General features: G+C 38.3%; 1 protein-coding gene across 3 annotated transcripts; it reads right to left on the bottom strand.

Moving 5' to 3' along the window:
* Nucleotides 1-795: 795 nt before the first annotated feature.
* On the bottom strand, nucleotides 796-16510 carry taf1b (TATA box binding protein (Tbp)-associated factor, RNA polymerase I, B). Of its 3 annotated transcripts, none has more exons than XM_036581894.1 (15): nucleotides 16380-16510; nucleotides 15921-16019; nucleotides 15194-15281; nucleotides 14449-14546; nucleotides 14273-14365; nucleotides 13122-13200; nucleotides 12824-13001; nucleotides 9710-9809; nucleotides 9240-9387; nucleotides 8966-9143; nucleotides 7043-7113; nucleotides 6765-6855; nucleotides 6572-6642; nucleotides 3633-3858; nucleotides 796-1899 (listed from the first exon to the last, which is right to left on the bottom strand). In XM_036581894.1, the coding sequence occupies exons 1-15, from the start codon at nucleotides 16395-16397 to the stop codon at nucleotides 1683-1685; spliced, it is 1755 nt and encodes a 584-aa protein (XP_036437787.1). In that variant the 5' UTR covers nucleotides 16398-16510; the 3' UTR covers nucleotides 796-1682. The 3 variants fall into 3 exon arrangements, with proteins under 3 accessions (XP_036437787.1, XP_036437788.1, XP_036437789.1); XM_036581895.1 differs by having other exon boundaries at nucleotides 796-1896; XM_036581896.1 differs by having other exon boundaries at nucleotides 12824-12998.
* Nucleotides 16511-16765: the final 255 nt, after the last annotated feature.

The raw sequence follows: 16765 nt of genomic DNA, 5'->3' as shown, positions 1-16765 counted from the left end.
TGGTACTACAAAAAACTGACAACTGTTGATATTTAAATAGGATATCTGGAAATCTTTAGTTTGCTTTGTTGGAGAAGGCCAGGGTGGGTGACCCCAAGGTTCCAGCCAAGTTTGTGTGTACAAACTGTCCACAGCCTGCTGTGTCATACGCTACACCCCTGAGACAACTGGCTGGCCTTGTGGGAACATGTTCTGGTGCTTTGGGTAGGTGAGAAGGCAATCGGTAAAGCAGAGTACTATGCCGGTTGGAGTTTTAACTGCTTTCAGGGTCTCCCAATGCAGAACGATCATAGCAGACCATCAATTCAATAGTATGGAAGAAGGCAATGGTAAACCTCTTCTGTACTTTACCAAGAAGGCCACATGGATAGGCACAACAGAGTAAGTGTTGATTAAGCAGGATAGGAAAAATATTAATATCTCTGAACTCTGGTGCCAGCAAAGATTTTTAAAACTACCTTTAACAGAAAAAAAAGATCCTTGACTATTCTCACTCTAATAATTATAATAAAATATAATAATAATAATAATAATAATAATAATAATAAATGTTTATTGATATAGTACCTTTCATACATTTAAAATGCAGCTTAAAGTGCTTCACAATACAAAGTAAAACAACAGAGGAAGAAGAGAAAAAAGATAATCAAAACAAAAACGAAAATAATAAACAAATAATAAATAATTACAATTAGAAAGCATAATATAAAATTATAAATAAAAAAAATGCAATTAACAAGAAAATAGAATACTAATATTCCAGTAAAAACAAAGGAAACAATAAAAAAACTAGTTACACACCAAAGTAAAAAATAACTTTTTTTAAAAAGACTGACAGAAGGAGCCTGACTGATGGTTATAGGTAATGTGTTCCAGATCTCACACTAGATGAGCTTAAAGCTTAATTTGGAACATAATCTATCAGGTACTCAGAAATGTATGAAGGTGCTAAACCATTAAACGATTAAAAAACCAGCAGTAAAATATCATAGTCAATTCAAAAAGAGACAGGCACCAGATAAGACCAGATAAATAAAAGTAATTTTATTTTTATGTCTTAAATCTTATTTTGGACATATCATAAGAAGAACCAATTTATTGAAAAATAAAATTATGCTTGGAGCAGTTGAAGGTAAGAGAATAAGGATGGCCAGCAGCGAGGCAGACTCAATCAGAGTCATTAAAAAGCCTCAAAACACAAACAGAAGATATGCAGAAGAAACACCATCAACACCAACAACATCATCTGAAGATTCTATATCAATCAAATGACTTTTCTTAAACTGCACTTCTAGGCCAAGAACGCTTCAGGTAACCTTTATTTATAAGTATGCCTTAGAGTATGCCTAGCAATTAAATGAAAGGCAGGTTCTTTACTATCTTTTCTGTCAGTGTCCAAACTTCTACAAATAGAAACAAAGAGGCACAGCATATATAAAAAGACAGCATTCAAAAAGTCTTTCTCTAAATATGAAATATCCACGCAAATCCTCAACTGTTCAAACATTAATTTCAATAACAGGGGATTCAGAACAGTCTTAGTGATAAAGACTATTATGAAACACAGAGACAGAGACTGTCCTGTTAAAAAAAAACAATCAGTTTGCAACATCAACCTCATAAGGCACATATGCAAGCAGTGATTCATCACTTGTACTGAACAAAACCCACCGTTGTTTAGATCACACAGGATGTGCTGTCCTCTTCCTTTTTCTTTGTGGTTCATTTGTATCTTTTTCAGGCACAGTTTTGCCTAAAATTAATCGTTGCTCCACCTTTACGACCTCCTTGTGCACCTCTGCCTTGCTGACCCCGAGCAGGAAAGAGAAAAGCCCCAGAACCCACACGTACATCCTGGGCAGGGTGGGCTCCAGGTCAGGAAAATGGAACCAACAGCTTCTATACCCAGAAAAAAACAGCAGAGTTTACAAGTGTAGAGTTCACTATAACAAAACACAGCTGGCAAGAAATTTTTTTAGGCTGTTATTTATTTAAATGTCACTCAGCAAACAGAATAGACCATGCGAGCGCTTGTTCACTCTATACTATGCAAATAGGTAAAGGGGCTTGAACTGCTTTTCCACCTGCAAATACTGACAAGATGTGCCGCATGAATGGTCTTCATCTTGTAACAGATGTGCAGCTTATAGGAAATGTGCAATTGTACCAAGTCAAGTCTCCAGGTATGAATTTATACTGTGAAACAGAAAGCCTAGTGTTAGACTCCCATTTAACTGATTTATAGTAAAATGAACAAACAAGACGTAAACCTTTAAAGGACTACGCTTACAGAAGTCTTCAGTTGAATTTGATAGGTCTATTTCATCATAATCCACTGCAGGGAAATAAAAGCAGAAATTCTGTACCTCAGCATTATTTTCATCTTTTGATCTGACACACTTCAGTATGGAAACAAAAAGAACACAATTGTCCCAATGCACACAATCTTACTGTACCTTGAACTGTATCTCAAGCTACATTTTATGGCCAAAAGTATGTAGACACCTCTCCTAATCACTGAGTGCAGGTGTTTTAGCTACACCATAAACCATCCATGAAGACATGGTTTAATGTATTTGGTGTGGAGGAACTCCTGTGGACTGCATAGAGCCCTGACCTCAACTCCACCGAACAACTTCGGAATAGACTGGAACGTCAACTGTGAGCCAGGCCTTCTCGTCCAACATCAATGCCTGACCTCTCTGACTGAATGGGCACAAATTTCCCCACAGACACATTCCAAAATTTCGTGGAAAGCCTTCCAAGAAGAGTGGACGCTGTTACAGCCACAAAAGGCAGGGGGCAACTCCATATTAATGTAAAGTTTTTGGAATGGAATGTCCAACAAGCTCATGTGAGTGATGGTCACATACTTTTTAGTGTACATTCAACAGAAAAGTTGCCTTCTAATAAAACATTTCGGCTTTACAATAAGAACAGTCAACTAACTGAATAAGTAAACCTAAACCAAATAACTATCTGTAAAATTAATTAGTATAATTAGTTTGATATGACATTACTGTCATTACTAGGCTGGTAACACTGGCTGAAATAACAGACAATTTACATTTTTTTGGTCATCTTAAAGATTTTAGACTGGCTGCCTATCGCGGTGTAAATTTCAAGCCATGTCACCTACCATCAATTTTTGGGTTCTCCTTCTGGTTTTAATTTAATGCAGTGATAAGATGATGATAACTGATGCACTTAGTGAAACTAAGAAGTGCTGGAAGCTGCCGAGCAGTGGTGTGTATTAACACTAAATGTTGGTGGCAGGGTGTGTACAAATTTTTGGACACTGCCTGTTGAAGCACCACACCTGCAGCAGTCTTGGGAGTCCCTCAGGAAGATAGCTAACATTAAGTATGTCTACCATTAAAAGTGTCCCTGGGTAAAAGTATCTTCTAAATAACTTAAATGATGCCTGACTTCGCCATTCCACAATTGTAAATTTCATCAGTGACGCATCTTTATAGAGCTTTACGCTCACTGCCCTCCATTTACGGAGTAGATGTAACATGCAATTTTTTTAAAATGCAGAACACTTTTGGTTATTGGTAACTATATCATCTACAGCAGGGCACAAGCTGTCAGTTATCAGTCTAGAAATTCCATTCTGATGTGTGTCTTACCGTTTTTGACAGTGCTTGAAGTCAGTGTGCCAGTATTTTTTATTGACAAGCAGCTTTTCTTTTCCCTCTTTCACCAGCATGCCGCTGAGGTGCTTATTGTGGAGGCTGGGTCCGTCTGCCTCCTTCTCCTTTCCCCAGAGGAAGAGGAAGCTGGATGGGGAAGAAGGCTGCTCTGGATCTGAGCCAGCCAGAGTGCAGAAACTGCTCTGCAGCTGCTCAACCACACCTGAACATAAAGAGGAGAAAGAAGCCTGAGCCTGGTGCTGCAGATGGAGATGACTAATACATACAGCTGACAGGAATTAAGGCAAGTTGTGTGTTCTGGTTTATACTTCCTTAACTTCATATAATCTTTTATTTAGTGTGTTGAAGTTATGAAGTGCACTCATGCAAGTTACATACTGTAGCGGTTAGCTATAGCTGTCCAGGTTTTGACACTGCAGCCTGGGGCCCAAAACTCTCGATAAATATCTCAATGATCTTCAATTAATTTAGAATCAGACTTTTCTGGAAAGTGTGCTTGTACATACAAGTAGCATGTGTTCACTTACACAAGACTAAAAACTCAAGCACAATCTAAATTTAAACTGACCACCCTAAGCAGGAGCCCAAGCAACCCACTCATCCACCCTGGGGCTAAGACTTGAATGTACATTGAGCATGACTACTAAAAGGAAAACAGTCTAAGGGCCAGTTTTGTAGACATGGATAAAGTCTAACCTTGGATTAAATTTCAGTATCCATAAAGAATTATCTTTGGAAATTCATTTTAGTTTAGACTTAGGTGTAATCTGGGTCCAGGAACCCGTTCCTATAAGTGCATTTTAAACTTTTATAAAGCTTGAATTTTAAATCAGACTATACCATTTATGCACAGGCTAAGCTTACTCAAAAAGGAAGTGGATTCTTAGGATACATGACACTGAAACTATTTACACTCAACATTTATTGAAACCTTTCGTATTTTGAAAAATTTACTTATTGTCTGTCTATTAATATAGCCTACAGCAGGAGTGAAATACTGGAGGTTACATCCCATTTGGCCATTCTGAGGAGCTGGATTCTTATAAGGTTTGTTCCACACAGGCAGGTATTACAGTGAAGAAACACACAGGTTGAGTTTGAAAGGATACCACCCCTGTCAAACTATATGTTGTGTTGATTTTCCAAATGAAAATAAGTACACATGCTCTATCAGGTACAAACTAAAATATTAGATTTTTCATAACTTTTACACAGACCACTTTAGGCTCTATCCACCCCAATATATTCAATTATTAAATTCAGCAAATAAACAGTAATTGTGCGTTACAAAGTGCAGAGGCATGTTCTCTGTAGATGACGTATTAACTTATTTTCACTTAAAAAAAAACAAAACGTAATTTGACCGGGGCACCCCAACTTTTGCATACATCTGTATGAAAATCTTTCCTAGAAATCATGACTGCAACCAAATGTACAAAAAAGCAAGTATATCAAATAACACTGGGGACTGAGCTTAAAATCATAATACATACTGTACTGCAGTGGTGTCGCTTAAAGGCGCAGTACACGATTCTAGAGAACGACTGTTGATATTTGAACTCAACAGCAAAACAAATACATCTCTCCCTTCAGTGCTCCTTCAGAAGCTCCGCACCCTAAATTCAAGGACATGCATTACCAAAACGAACAACACAAGGTGGGCAAACTAGTTTTTTTTATTTTTTTAAGATCTTCGTGGCCATAAAACCCTTTGCAAACGTTGTGTGGATAAATACCATGATATAACGTTAGAGCAAATGACCACACAGCAAGTAATTTAACTAGCCACGTTGTGGGTCAGCAAACTGTTGCTACAATTGCTGCTGTGAAGCTAACCAGTTGCTATCACACTAGCAAACGGGTCAAAACAACACTGCCCTGTTAGTTCTGTCAAACAGCAAACATCTCTTTTCATGCATCAACTCTTAATGAAGCTGAAGTCAGCTTTTTTTTTTTACCAGCTTCTCGTTCTAATTTTCCTGTTCCACCTTAAATAGTGCAGTAGTTAGACTATATTCAGGGGCTCTAGTTTGTTGTTCTAATTTTCCTGTTCCAGGAATGGTGCAGCAATTCCATCAAGCCTTTGCATGATTTAAGGTGGAACAGAAAGATACAAATACAAATAATTGACAGGCCCTAAATACAAATACAAATGTGAGTAATTGTCATCATTAACTCTCAGAGATCTCTACACTGCTGAAATGCTCTTGCCTGATCTAAGAACTTCTTTCTCATTCTTGGTTCTTCAGATTTTCTCCTCTTGGGAGGTTTCTCGGCCATCTCCTCTTCTTGACGATGAATGGAGTTCAGCACATAGCCTAGCTCTTTCCCCCTGTCCCATGCATGAATGCCTCTGTTGCTGATTGGCCGGAATAGCATGGTGTGTCGCGGCGCCGAAACACTTTATTTCCCTTTTACGGAGGCAGGGCAGCATACAAACACTGGATGTTTTTTTTCATGGGCACATAGACTGGAGACTTTGAATTTGACAAAAAGTGTACTGGACTGAAATCATATATTGCTCCTTTAAATAGGCCACATCAGACTTTTGTCTTGTATTTTTCCTTCGTGTATTGTTACATGGCTGTTATCCAACCTTTTTTTTTCATTCCCTAGAATTAAACAGGCTGTTTTTGTTACTGAGCATTTAAGACTGATATATCTAAATGGCCCTTGTTCTGACTGTTAACCCTGTACTTTGTCTGATTTAAAAAACAGTCCAGTCTGAAACACTCCCTGAATGTGCAGGCTGTATACTGCTTTAGGCAGTTGAATGGGTAGATGTAGATAAATGTGTTCATTTCTGTGACATACAAATATAAAATGAATGCTTTTTATTTATTTTTTTAAATAGGGTTTCCCATGATATGAGCCCTTCAAAAGACTTTCAGGTGACCGTAATGCAATGTACTCACGTCTTCTTTTTAGGACCACAGTCTTGTGTTTCATAGATGCAATGACTGGCTTCTTGGACTTCCACTGTCGCCTGAGAAGCACAATAAAGCAACATTATAAACCAAATTAAAAGTTTTAATGGAGTCAAGGTACTACATTCCCAACAAAGAAAGGAAGAAAGAGAAGGTTTTGACCAGAAGTAACTGATCTTACTTGGCCTCGACAAGCTCCTCTCTCTTCCTGGCTTGCTCCAGTGCAGGCTGCACAATCATATACCAGCTTCTCAAACAAAACATCTTGTTGCCTGCCAAAAGCATTAATACAGACATATAACCCGAGTCTGTTCTGAAACTGCAGTGCGAGAGTCCTAAAGCTATCAGTGTATACTATCACAAGACCATCATTAAATGAAAAAGTATGATTTTAAATTTATCTCCTACACTAAAGATGAGCGCTGTTATACAGATGATGTTACAAACACATCTGACTACCTTGCTTGGACTCCTCTTTCTTGTCTTGATCGTTGTCTTGTTCTTTTTTCTTTGCTTTCCTGGACAAACTCCTTAAATATTAACAAGAGAGAAAAACACATGTAGTGAATTATGTGTTACATTATAGTTCAAAACAGAAACTATGATCTGTAGTGTTTTATTTTGCCAGATCTCAATAACACATTAAAATGATAAAGGACCTCATACTGAGATGGTAAGGTAAAGTAAATCGATTCATTTGCCACTTAATGGGGAAAATTCCACTGGAGTTTCTTGTAAGCTATTCAGTAAGATCAATAATAACTGTACAAGACACAGTGGCATACTGTATATAATTGTACCTGCATGTAAACAAAACATGACACTACTCCAAAACTAACAGGAAAGCAGACTCATGAGCATTCTTCTGATAATAACTTGTATAATACTGCATATTTTTTTGTTCTCATGTGATGTCACTGTATCATTATGTTGCCATTTTCTTGACCTGGAGAATCAAGTTTGGAGAAAAGTGCTGCAAATAAATGCAACAACAGGTGACAAAAATTTATTATCTGAACAGTATGACAATGTTTAATCACTTCAGTGATTTAGGCAATGTCACTCATGTTAAAGGGAAATTCCCCCTATTTTTCAAAGTTCCTGCATAATTAATTACTACAATGAGAAAGTTATTTAGAGTGATCTCATATAAAATGCCCCATTCTAAAGAATCTTCGAACCAGTATTGTTCACAGTGGTGGTGACAGGAACCAGACCTCTGAAGGGTTTAATGCTCTTAAAGCTACATGACAAAAAGCTGCTTACATAAAATGGTAGAAATATGTTGCCTGAGACATTATTGGGTTTGATACTTCACATACAGAGTGAGGTGAATGAGGTGGAAAAGTTGGCTTATGAAAATGCTGAAATGCAAAAAAGGATGGAAAACATTTTTGAGTAACTGTTAACATAATGGGAAACAACAGTCATGGGCACTATGTCCTATCAGAAGTTTGTGTCCATGTGGTGTTCAAAGGTACAAATATTTCAAACCAAACCTCTCTGAATACCTTTTTTAGATCTCACTGGATGAAAGCAGAAATAAAAAAAAATACTGGAATTCCCCTTTAAATGTCAACACAAAGCAGAATGCAGAAACTGACAAAACAAAATCACTCTGATCAACACAATCACACGTAATCCTGCAGTCAAGCAAACTAAGGTTTCGCATGTGCAAATGGATGGACTGTGCAATAATTACACATGAATATCTGCAAACATCATATCACATATTTAGCACACTCTCATATCCAGCTACAAAGGTAGGCAAGTAAAGCTCTGAGAGTCTTGCCCATTTGCTTTTAGTGGTTCAGCACAGAAGTACTACTGTGAACCATGTACTGGTTGAAACCAATTATTTATTTTCATAAATTTTGCTGTTCTTTTTTTCAGAACTTAGATTCCATATCTTTTCTTTCTGTACCATCACTCTCCCATTGAGAGATTACCATCATCAATAAGGCAAGAAAAAGGTGACTGAAAGAGACATTACAGACAGATACTCCCTGTGATATTTTTATTTTTTCACTGAAGTTTCTACACATACATCGTCATGGACCAAAAAAAAGTTATGAACAGGATAATACTGCACATCCACAACTGTTTAAGTCTGAGAACACAAGGTTGATCTACAGAATGACATATTTTTTTTCCACATTTTAAAGGCAATTAATGTCCATCTAGAGGTGTAATTTCATTTTTTATAGCAGGACTAGGATAATACAAGAAGTAAATTATGCTGGTCCTAAACTGGAGTAATCAAAAATGTAATTTCCTTTACAACATGAATAGGACTTCTAATAACAAAAATGTCTTAATAAATCACTGAAGTAACTTTACAACACATGCTGTGCTTTTATTAGTTTGATTATGAAAACTCACCACTCCGCCTGATCATCCAATTTGAAGAGAAGCTTCATTGTCACGATGATTAGTGCTGCTGCCTGAAGGTCATAGCACAGAAGAATAGACTTCGACCCAGAAGGGTCAAATGTCAGGAAGTGGTCTTTCCCCATGGCTGTTTTCTCTATTACTTGACATAGCAGTGAATGAAGTTTGTCTGATAAAAAGAACGAGTTAAGAAAAAACAAGATGAAGACGTGGTAAGAGAGAAAGTGGTACTTAATAGCTCTACTCCAGCGTCAAGCTCACTCACAAGGGAGGTTAGCATCCATCAGGTAGCGAAGGCTGAGCAGGACTGGGTGCAGAAGGCAGTTCTGAGACACAGGAGGGAAAGCAGAGAGCTGCAGAACTTTAGCCAGGTGCAGAGACTCCCTGTGCACTTTAGTGTAGGAAGGGATGGTCTGTAGAGCAGAAACAGGAGAATATTATGCTACTGTATAATAATAATAATAATAATAATAACAATAACAATAATAATAAAATGTATATTGCAAGCTGAAGATAAAATGCATTACAGAAAAAACACATCTATATAGAGCAAACATATATCTGCTACATATAATCAACAATTAATCAGCAAAAATTAACTTAAACAGAAAGATTAGTAAAGGTTTTAAAATTATAATTCAAACAGGAGTTCAAAGTTATATATCACAGTTATATAATACAATCTGCTCACATGATCACAAACACAACATAACATAATTTAGAGCCCCTGCCCACCTCAGCTCTAAAGATCAAGGCATCCCTGCCAAAAAATTTCATCTCTTCAGGGAAATGCTCATGGACATTAATGTAAGGGACAAGCCCCTTGGACACTAACCTGCAACAGAAATACCATAGACGTTCAGGTAAATCACTGTCTTTAAGGTCTTTTGAAGAAATAAATGCATTACAGTATAATATTTTCATCTATTCAACAATATAAGAACAAAAAGCTTCATAAGCTTCAAATACACTGCATGCCCTCACAGCACAACTTTACTGCTCAACACTATTTACAAACACCTAGCTTCCCCTAAATCACCAAATGAGCATTTGAGAGCTCCAAGTATTAAAGAAACAGTTCAGCATAAAACAAAAACTAAAGTACACAATTTTTCAAAACAATTACACTGATTTCTCCCTTGCCCTGAGGGATGTTTCTTTAGGTTTCCACTGGAGCTGCAAGGTTAATGTAGCTAACAAGTGATGGAAGCACAAATTAGCGCCATGCAAATTTGTACGTGTCTAGGTGTTACCACAAATACACTTGTGTATGGGTTCGGGTACCGAACTTGGTAATTTTAAGGGTACTGGCGAAATGGTGAAACAAAAGCAGGCTCAGGGGTAACATGCTTCAAAACTTGATACAGACGACGCTCTCTGCAATATTTGTATTGCGAAATGCAAAGCTAGCCATGGTAACACATCTAATCTGAGGACACACCTGGTCAAACACAATATATAAAAACAGGGCATTTTTCACTTTGTTGGTTGACGTTAACTGAGCATTTCTGACTAGCTTGAGTCAACACTGAGCCACTAGCCTCATCAAAATTCCTTACCAGCATGCTATTCACAGTAGACAATCAGTAAGGTTATGTGAGATCTTTTAAGTGTACAATATGGACAAAAGTATCGGGATATCTACACATTACACCTACAGGAGCTTTTATGACATCCCATTCTAAATCCATAGACATTAATATGGAGTTGATCCCCCCCCTTTGCAGCTATAACAGCTTCCACTCTTCCGGGAGGCTTTCTACAAGATTTTGGAGTGTATCCGTGGGAATTTTTGCCCATTTGTCCAGAAGAGCATTTGAGAGGTCAGACACAGATGTTGGTCGAGAAGGCCTGGCTTGACCACTGTTCTAGTTCATCCCAAAGGTGGTCGATGGGGTTGAGGTCAGGAGGTGTGGGCCAGTCAAGTTGTTCCATACCAAACTCACCCAACCATGCCTTTATAGGCCTTTGTGCACTGGGGCTCAGTCATGCTGGAGCAGAAAAGGGCCTTCCCCAAACTGTTCCCACAAAGTCAGAACTAAAGGTCCTAGGCCAACCCCTAAAAAACAACCCCATAGCATTATCCCTCCTCCACCAAACTTTACAGTTTGCACAACATAGTCAGGCAGGTAACATTTGCCAAACCCAGACCTGTACATCAGACTGACAGAGAAGCGTGATTCGTCTCTCCACAGAACACACATCCACTGCTCCGGAGTCCAGTGCTGGTGTGCTTTACATCCAAATGCTTGGCTTTGTGCTTGGTGATGTAAGGCTTGCATGCAGCTGCTCAGCCATGGAAACCCATGCCATGAAGCTCCCGGCGTACAGTTTTTGTGCTGATGTTAATGCCAGAGGAGGTTTGGAACTCAGCAGTTATTGAGTCAGCAGAGCACTGTACTTGTTGACCCTATTCTGTAACTTTACGTGGTCTACTTCGTACTTCGTAGCTGAGTTGCTATGGTTCCTAAATGCTCCCACTTTTCAAAAATACCACTCACAGTTGATCATGGAATATCTAGGAAGGAATAAATCTCGCAAACTGACTTGATGCAACCGTTGCATCTTATTACAGTACCACTCTCAAATTCAGTAAACTCTTTAGAACTACCCATTCTTTGATAAATGTTTGTAACGCGAACTGCATGGCTAGGTGCTCAATTTTATACACCTGTAGCTGTAGGGTTGTAGGGAAGGTTTTGGAAGGGGAGAGGGAGGTAGAGAGGGGTTTTATTTTTTGTGGTGTGTAAAATGTTTTAAATAAATAACAAAATGTTGAAACTGAAAAGCCTAAACTTATTTTACAACTGAAATTACATTTTTAGTTATTACAGATTAGACTACCAGACAAAGTGCCATTGGGTACTGATACTGAATTCCAGGTACTGGTACCGGTATTGGGTCAAATGTAAATGGTACCCAACCCACCCTATGTGGTTTTCCCAGTACACTGGACCAAAAAAAACAGGAACAAAGACTGAACTTTTGTCTGTTTTTTGTGTCAGTATTGCTATGTTCACACAGCAGGTAAAAGAGGCCCAAATCTAATTTTCTTTGTTAGGTTGTTCACAATATCTTTTAAATGTGGCCTATATGCAACATTAGTCTAAACAGACCATGCTCTAAACTGCCCCACATGCACAAAAGAGCAATGCTTCATGTGGCACACTCATCCAGAGGTAAACAATCAAAATGAAATGAGCAGTAACAAGTGCTCTCAGAGGTTTCAGTTTCATCTTCACCAGCATCACAGGAGCTAACAAGTAGTTCTGAAGGCTGTCAACTGGGCTCATCACCCAGAATGCGTTTGAGCTAGCTGTAATAAGAGCATGTTATTTGACCACAGCAACTTCTTTGGTTCGCATCCTTGGTTTCTTTAAATTGAGCTTTCGAACTTAACTTTTTTAAAGTGATTTGGACAAGTCTTCTACTTTGGTTCATGAGGTTTCAGCAGCATGAAATTATGATGAATGTCAAATTGGATTGACTTTAGCTGCATGAATGCCTGTTTAAACTGAGTCGCACTGCCACATTATCAGAAACGTATCAGGTTTCAGTACCACATATGAAAGTGTCAGAATCAGAATTGAAAATGTCAGATTCAATGAGTTTTTTGCTGTTCACACTGCAACACACAACATTTCTCACATATGCAGAAGAAGATCTGGGCCACTTTTACCTGCTGTATCAGAAACCACACAAGCTTGTGTAATGATGAGATATGCAATTTGCGACGCTAATTGGCCAGGTAAGCGTCTACATTACTTGTTAGCTACACTAGCCTCATAACGGCAATGCAAAATAAAGAAGCAAACCTAAAAATGACACACAAGTGCTTCTCTTATTCACCGGAGCAGGTCTGCCAGCGTAATGGCCTCCCGCAGCCACAGCAGGGCCAGATGGCACAGGGCCAGCGTCCGAGGCATGCTCATGAGATGGCGGCTTCTCCTCTCCTTTGCATTAAAGTAGTATGCAGCATCTAGCGATCCTGAGCACACTGAGGATTTCCCATCACTGGAGTACTCTGCTAAAAATAAATAAATAAATAAAAAAGTAAACAAATTATATTCTCTATATATACACTTAAGACAGTCCAGTGAGAAGGCAAATGGTTTGACAGAAAAGAGCAAGGTGGGTGTTGTGATACCAGAGGCTGAGGTAGGCCCGCTCAGATCCGACGCTTCACTCAGAAATGCAGACTCAGGCTCACTCTCAGAGCTTAGGTCCTGAAGAGTGGATTTGAGAAAGGGGTATTGTCAAATTACAGTTGGTAGATTACCTATTAGCTTACGACATAATTTAAACAACAATGAGAACTGCCATTTATACTACAATCTGGCACATCTATCATTTAAAAAGCCTGAGTCTAGAATTAAGTCTGCTACATGCAGAGTAAGGTACATGTAAACAACACAAAAATGCAAAATATTCAAAATATTCATACTTTTTTTTTTTTGCACCAAAACTATACACACAGCACACAATGTCATTTTTTGTTGGAATTTTGCTGTGGTGTTTATGCTATGAAAGAAACAAACAGAAAGAATGTCTTTGAGTGACACTGAGCAGGCTACTCTGGAAAAGCAAAAAGAGCATGGAGCATTTCTCCACCTCATTCAGCAGCCAAAACTTTTAAATACAGCAGTTTTAAATACACAACTGAATACAAATGTATGTACTCTCCCACTCAAATTTAATTTGTTGATTGTTTTCCTCTATTGGAAACACATACGAATATGATATTTTCTGATGATTTTCTGCAACTTTCAGTGCAAAGTTTTTCAGTTCAACATATTTGACAAACATAAATAATAAGCTGTGCTATAACTGCATGTTATGTTAAATTTTTCCCCAATATGTGTGAAATTCAACAAACAGTAACTGTGTATTAAAATGTGCAAAGTGTTAACTAATTTTCTCTTGGAAAACCAACAAAAGATGTAATGTGACCGGGGTGCCAAAACTTTTGCATACGACTATAACTTGGATGCTCGCAGCACAGTGTGAGCTGCATTTGGAGCCACCATTTCTCAAAAAAGTTCAGATAGCTCATCAGTCAGCTTGGCTGTTGCAATGCTAACCACAGGGCCAGCAGTAATTGGTCAAGTTCATGTTCATTCAAATCAAACAGAGCGTGAATAAATTATTGTAGCATTTTCACCATCCAAAAATCGCGTTTGGTTTGCACGATATTATCAGTTATGCGAGTTTAAATTAATTTACTTACGGCTCAACAAACCACACAAATAAACTGCACTTGGGGTGTAATGGCCAGCAGAGCGTCTGCTTTATACTCACCACCGGATTCATGGTACTGCTCACTGGTGCCCTTGTGTAAGCTTGCCTGGTTTTCTGAAGGTATTGCTTCCAGAAATCCCATAACACGTTTGTCTGTGAGATATAACTCATTTAAATTAAACAACAAATAAATCTTCTCATCACCTGCATTAGCTAAGTGATGGTGTTTTACTGACCTTAAACTGAGGACAGACACCTAGACCAACCAGAGCTTCTGCCTGATGTTTAAGGATGAACTGAAAGCCTTCGCATACCATCCATTGCCGTCCACCTTCTGGAAATTCATACAAGGTTGACAAAGCACTTCTACATTGGCCTCAAACCTCATAAGTAATTAATGTGTTGCTAAATCATTGACACAATGTCAAAGGAGCACCAGAAATGACACAACATGTCCAAAAGTGTACAGATGCCTGCTTACTCAACATTCACTTTTCAACTTTCCTAGTCAAGGGTATTAATGGGGCGTCTGATGTTGAAACATCATGCTGTGAGGATGTGACTTCATTCAGCCAGAAAAGCATTGGTGAAGTCAGATATTGATGTTGTACGATTAGTTCTGAATTACCAACGCCACTCCAATTCATCCCAAAGGTACTGGATGGAGCTCTATCACTCCAGAGATCACTGCTCCACAGTCTAATGCTGGGGGGCTTTATATCCCTCTTTCTGAGGCTTGGAGCTTTGCACAGTGACCTAAGGCTCTGGTGTGTAGCTGTTCCAGTGTGTCACACTCTATTAGCAATGCTTTTCTATTGAGATTAAACAAGCTGTGCATGAAAAATTGAATGTGTGCTTTAAAATAGGAGCAACTAAGATTAAATGAATTCACTAATTATAAGGAGTGTCTAGATACTTTTGGACATGTAGCTTAGAACATATTTTAATTAACTTCTAGCTCAAGCTAAAATCCTGACTAACCTCTACCAGTCTTCTTGCGGGAGCGCGATAATGTGGATATCCTGTTGTTCAGGAGGTATGTGCTTACATCCACAACTTCTTGAGTTCTCTGTTTACAACAACATAAAATGTCAAAAATAAAGATACGGAAAAGTCTCCATCATCCAGAGTTCAATGCTGATGATACATCTACCTTAAATGCAACAGTCAGTGTCACTTTTATACTGTTATATGCTGAAACAAGGGTTGTTTTCTTTTTCTCCTCAAAAGTATCTTAGCATAAAGCTTTTAAATGGTAAAGCCAGTATTGCACTGAATACTCTCTCTACCAATGTAGATGATCTTAACACTAAGATGCTTCTGGGGAACTAGCTCTGACTGGTTTGTTTATACTTTTAGCAATGATCACAAACCCTCATACAGGTTTATTAGGGTAAGAAAGTTGTAGAGATGCATGAAGATACCAAAATCATATCGACATCACACAGATGTTTTGATTTGGCCAATATATCAAACTGATATCTGACGATTCCAGTTATTTACTGTACTCCAGATGACCAGAATGTTTATGTGATGGGTCAAACTGTGCATTTTATACATTATACTGCATTTGTAACCCTACATTAATACATTTTATATTTCTCTGTAATGCTAATCCAAAACAATTACGTGTCGATTTTTGCATTTGATAAACTTTACAGTTTGAGTATCGGTACATTAACCATGAAACATAAAAAATATCGGATACCTCAATCACGTTGTGGCAGTTCTTGCAGAAGAACTGTAGGCCGTCTGATAAAGCCCATGCAACAGCTCCACACCGCCCACACGGTTCTTTATACCCGTCCTGAAAACCAAAACAAATGATTCGTCAGGTTTGTACACATAAGACCATCTTTAAACCACTCTTATTTTTAACAGGCTTGCCGATATGCCTTCACTTTAATGCTGCGCCATTTAAGGTGGAACGGAAAATTTCGCACAAACTGACATCAGCTTCGTTGACTGGTGGCTGGACTTGCAGTTTTAACCAGCGAACATACGAGGCTCAAGTTGACTTATTCGAATTATGCGTCCCACCTTAAATGGTGCAGTAGTTACAACATTTAAGGTGGAACGGGAAATTCGAATAAGAAGCCAACTTCAGCCTCGCATTAACGTTAACATGATTTCTCATAAAATGAGTTTCGTCTATGCTAAAACTCACTGTAAGCTCTTCGTCCATTTTCAGAGGACTTCACAAATGTTTCAGAAAAAAAGATGAATTCACTTCAGAGTTCAGAGGCTCGAGACTCTGAGCGGCGCCGGGAGACGTTTTCAATTTTCCTCAACATGCTTTGCACCAAGGAGAATTTCCAAAATGGCACCCAGAAGATACAGTTCAAAATAAAAGTCTTTATTTTTTCAATGGCTAGATGGATAGAACACAAAACACTAGTGAACTTGACTGTTATCATTTACAGTGTGTCCCAAAAAATTGACATCATTTGAGATGTGAATATCTGAGTAACTACATGTCCTAGGCAAACAAAATTAAATAGGCTTCATGTTGAACAATACAAGATTTATTTATCAAAATTCGAACAAGAAGTT

This window comes from Colossoma macropomum, unplaced genomic scaffold (assembly GCF_904425465.1).
Source record: "Colossoma macropomum unplaced genomic scaffold, Colossoma_macropomum, whole genome shotgun sequence".
NCBI classification, from domain to species: Eukaryota; Metazoa; Chordata; class Actinopteri; order Characiformes; family Serrasalmidae; genus Colossoma; species Colossoma macropomum.
The sequence above is the reverse complement of the archived record's forward strand: the minus strand, read 5'-3'. Positions and strand labels throughout refer to the sequence as shown.

Coding starts and splice junctions, on each gene's coding strand:
- taf1b (XM_036581894.1), bottom strand. Junction 14,547..15,193: donor CCGCAAGAAGACTGGTAGAG/GTTAGTCAGGAT, acceptor ATGAATTTCCAG/AAGGTGGACGGCAATGGATG. Junction 7,114..8,965: donor TTGGATGATCAGGCGGAGTG/GTGAGTTTTCAT, acceptor TTAATATTTAAG/GAGTTTGTCCAGGAAAGCAA.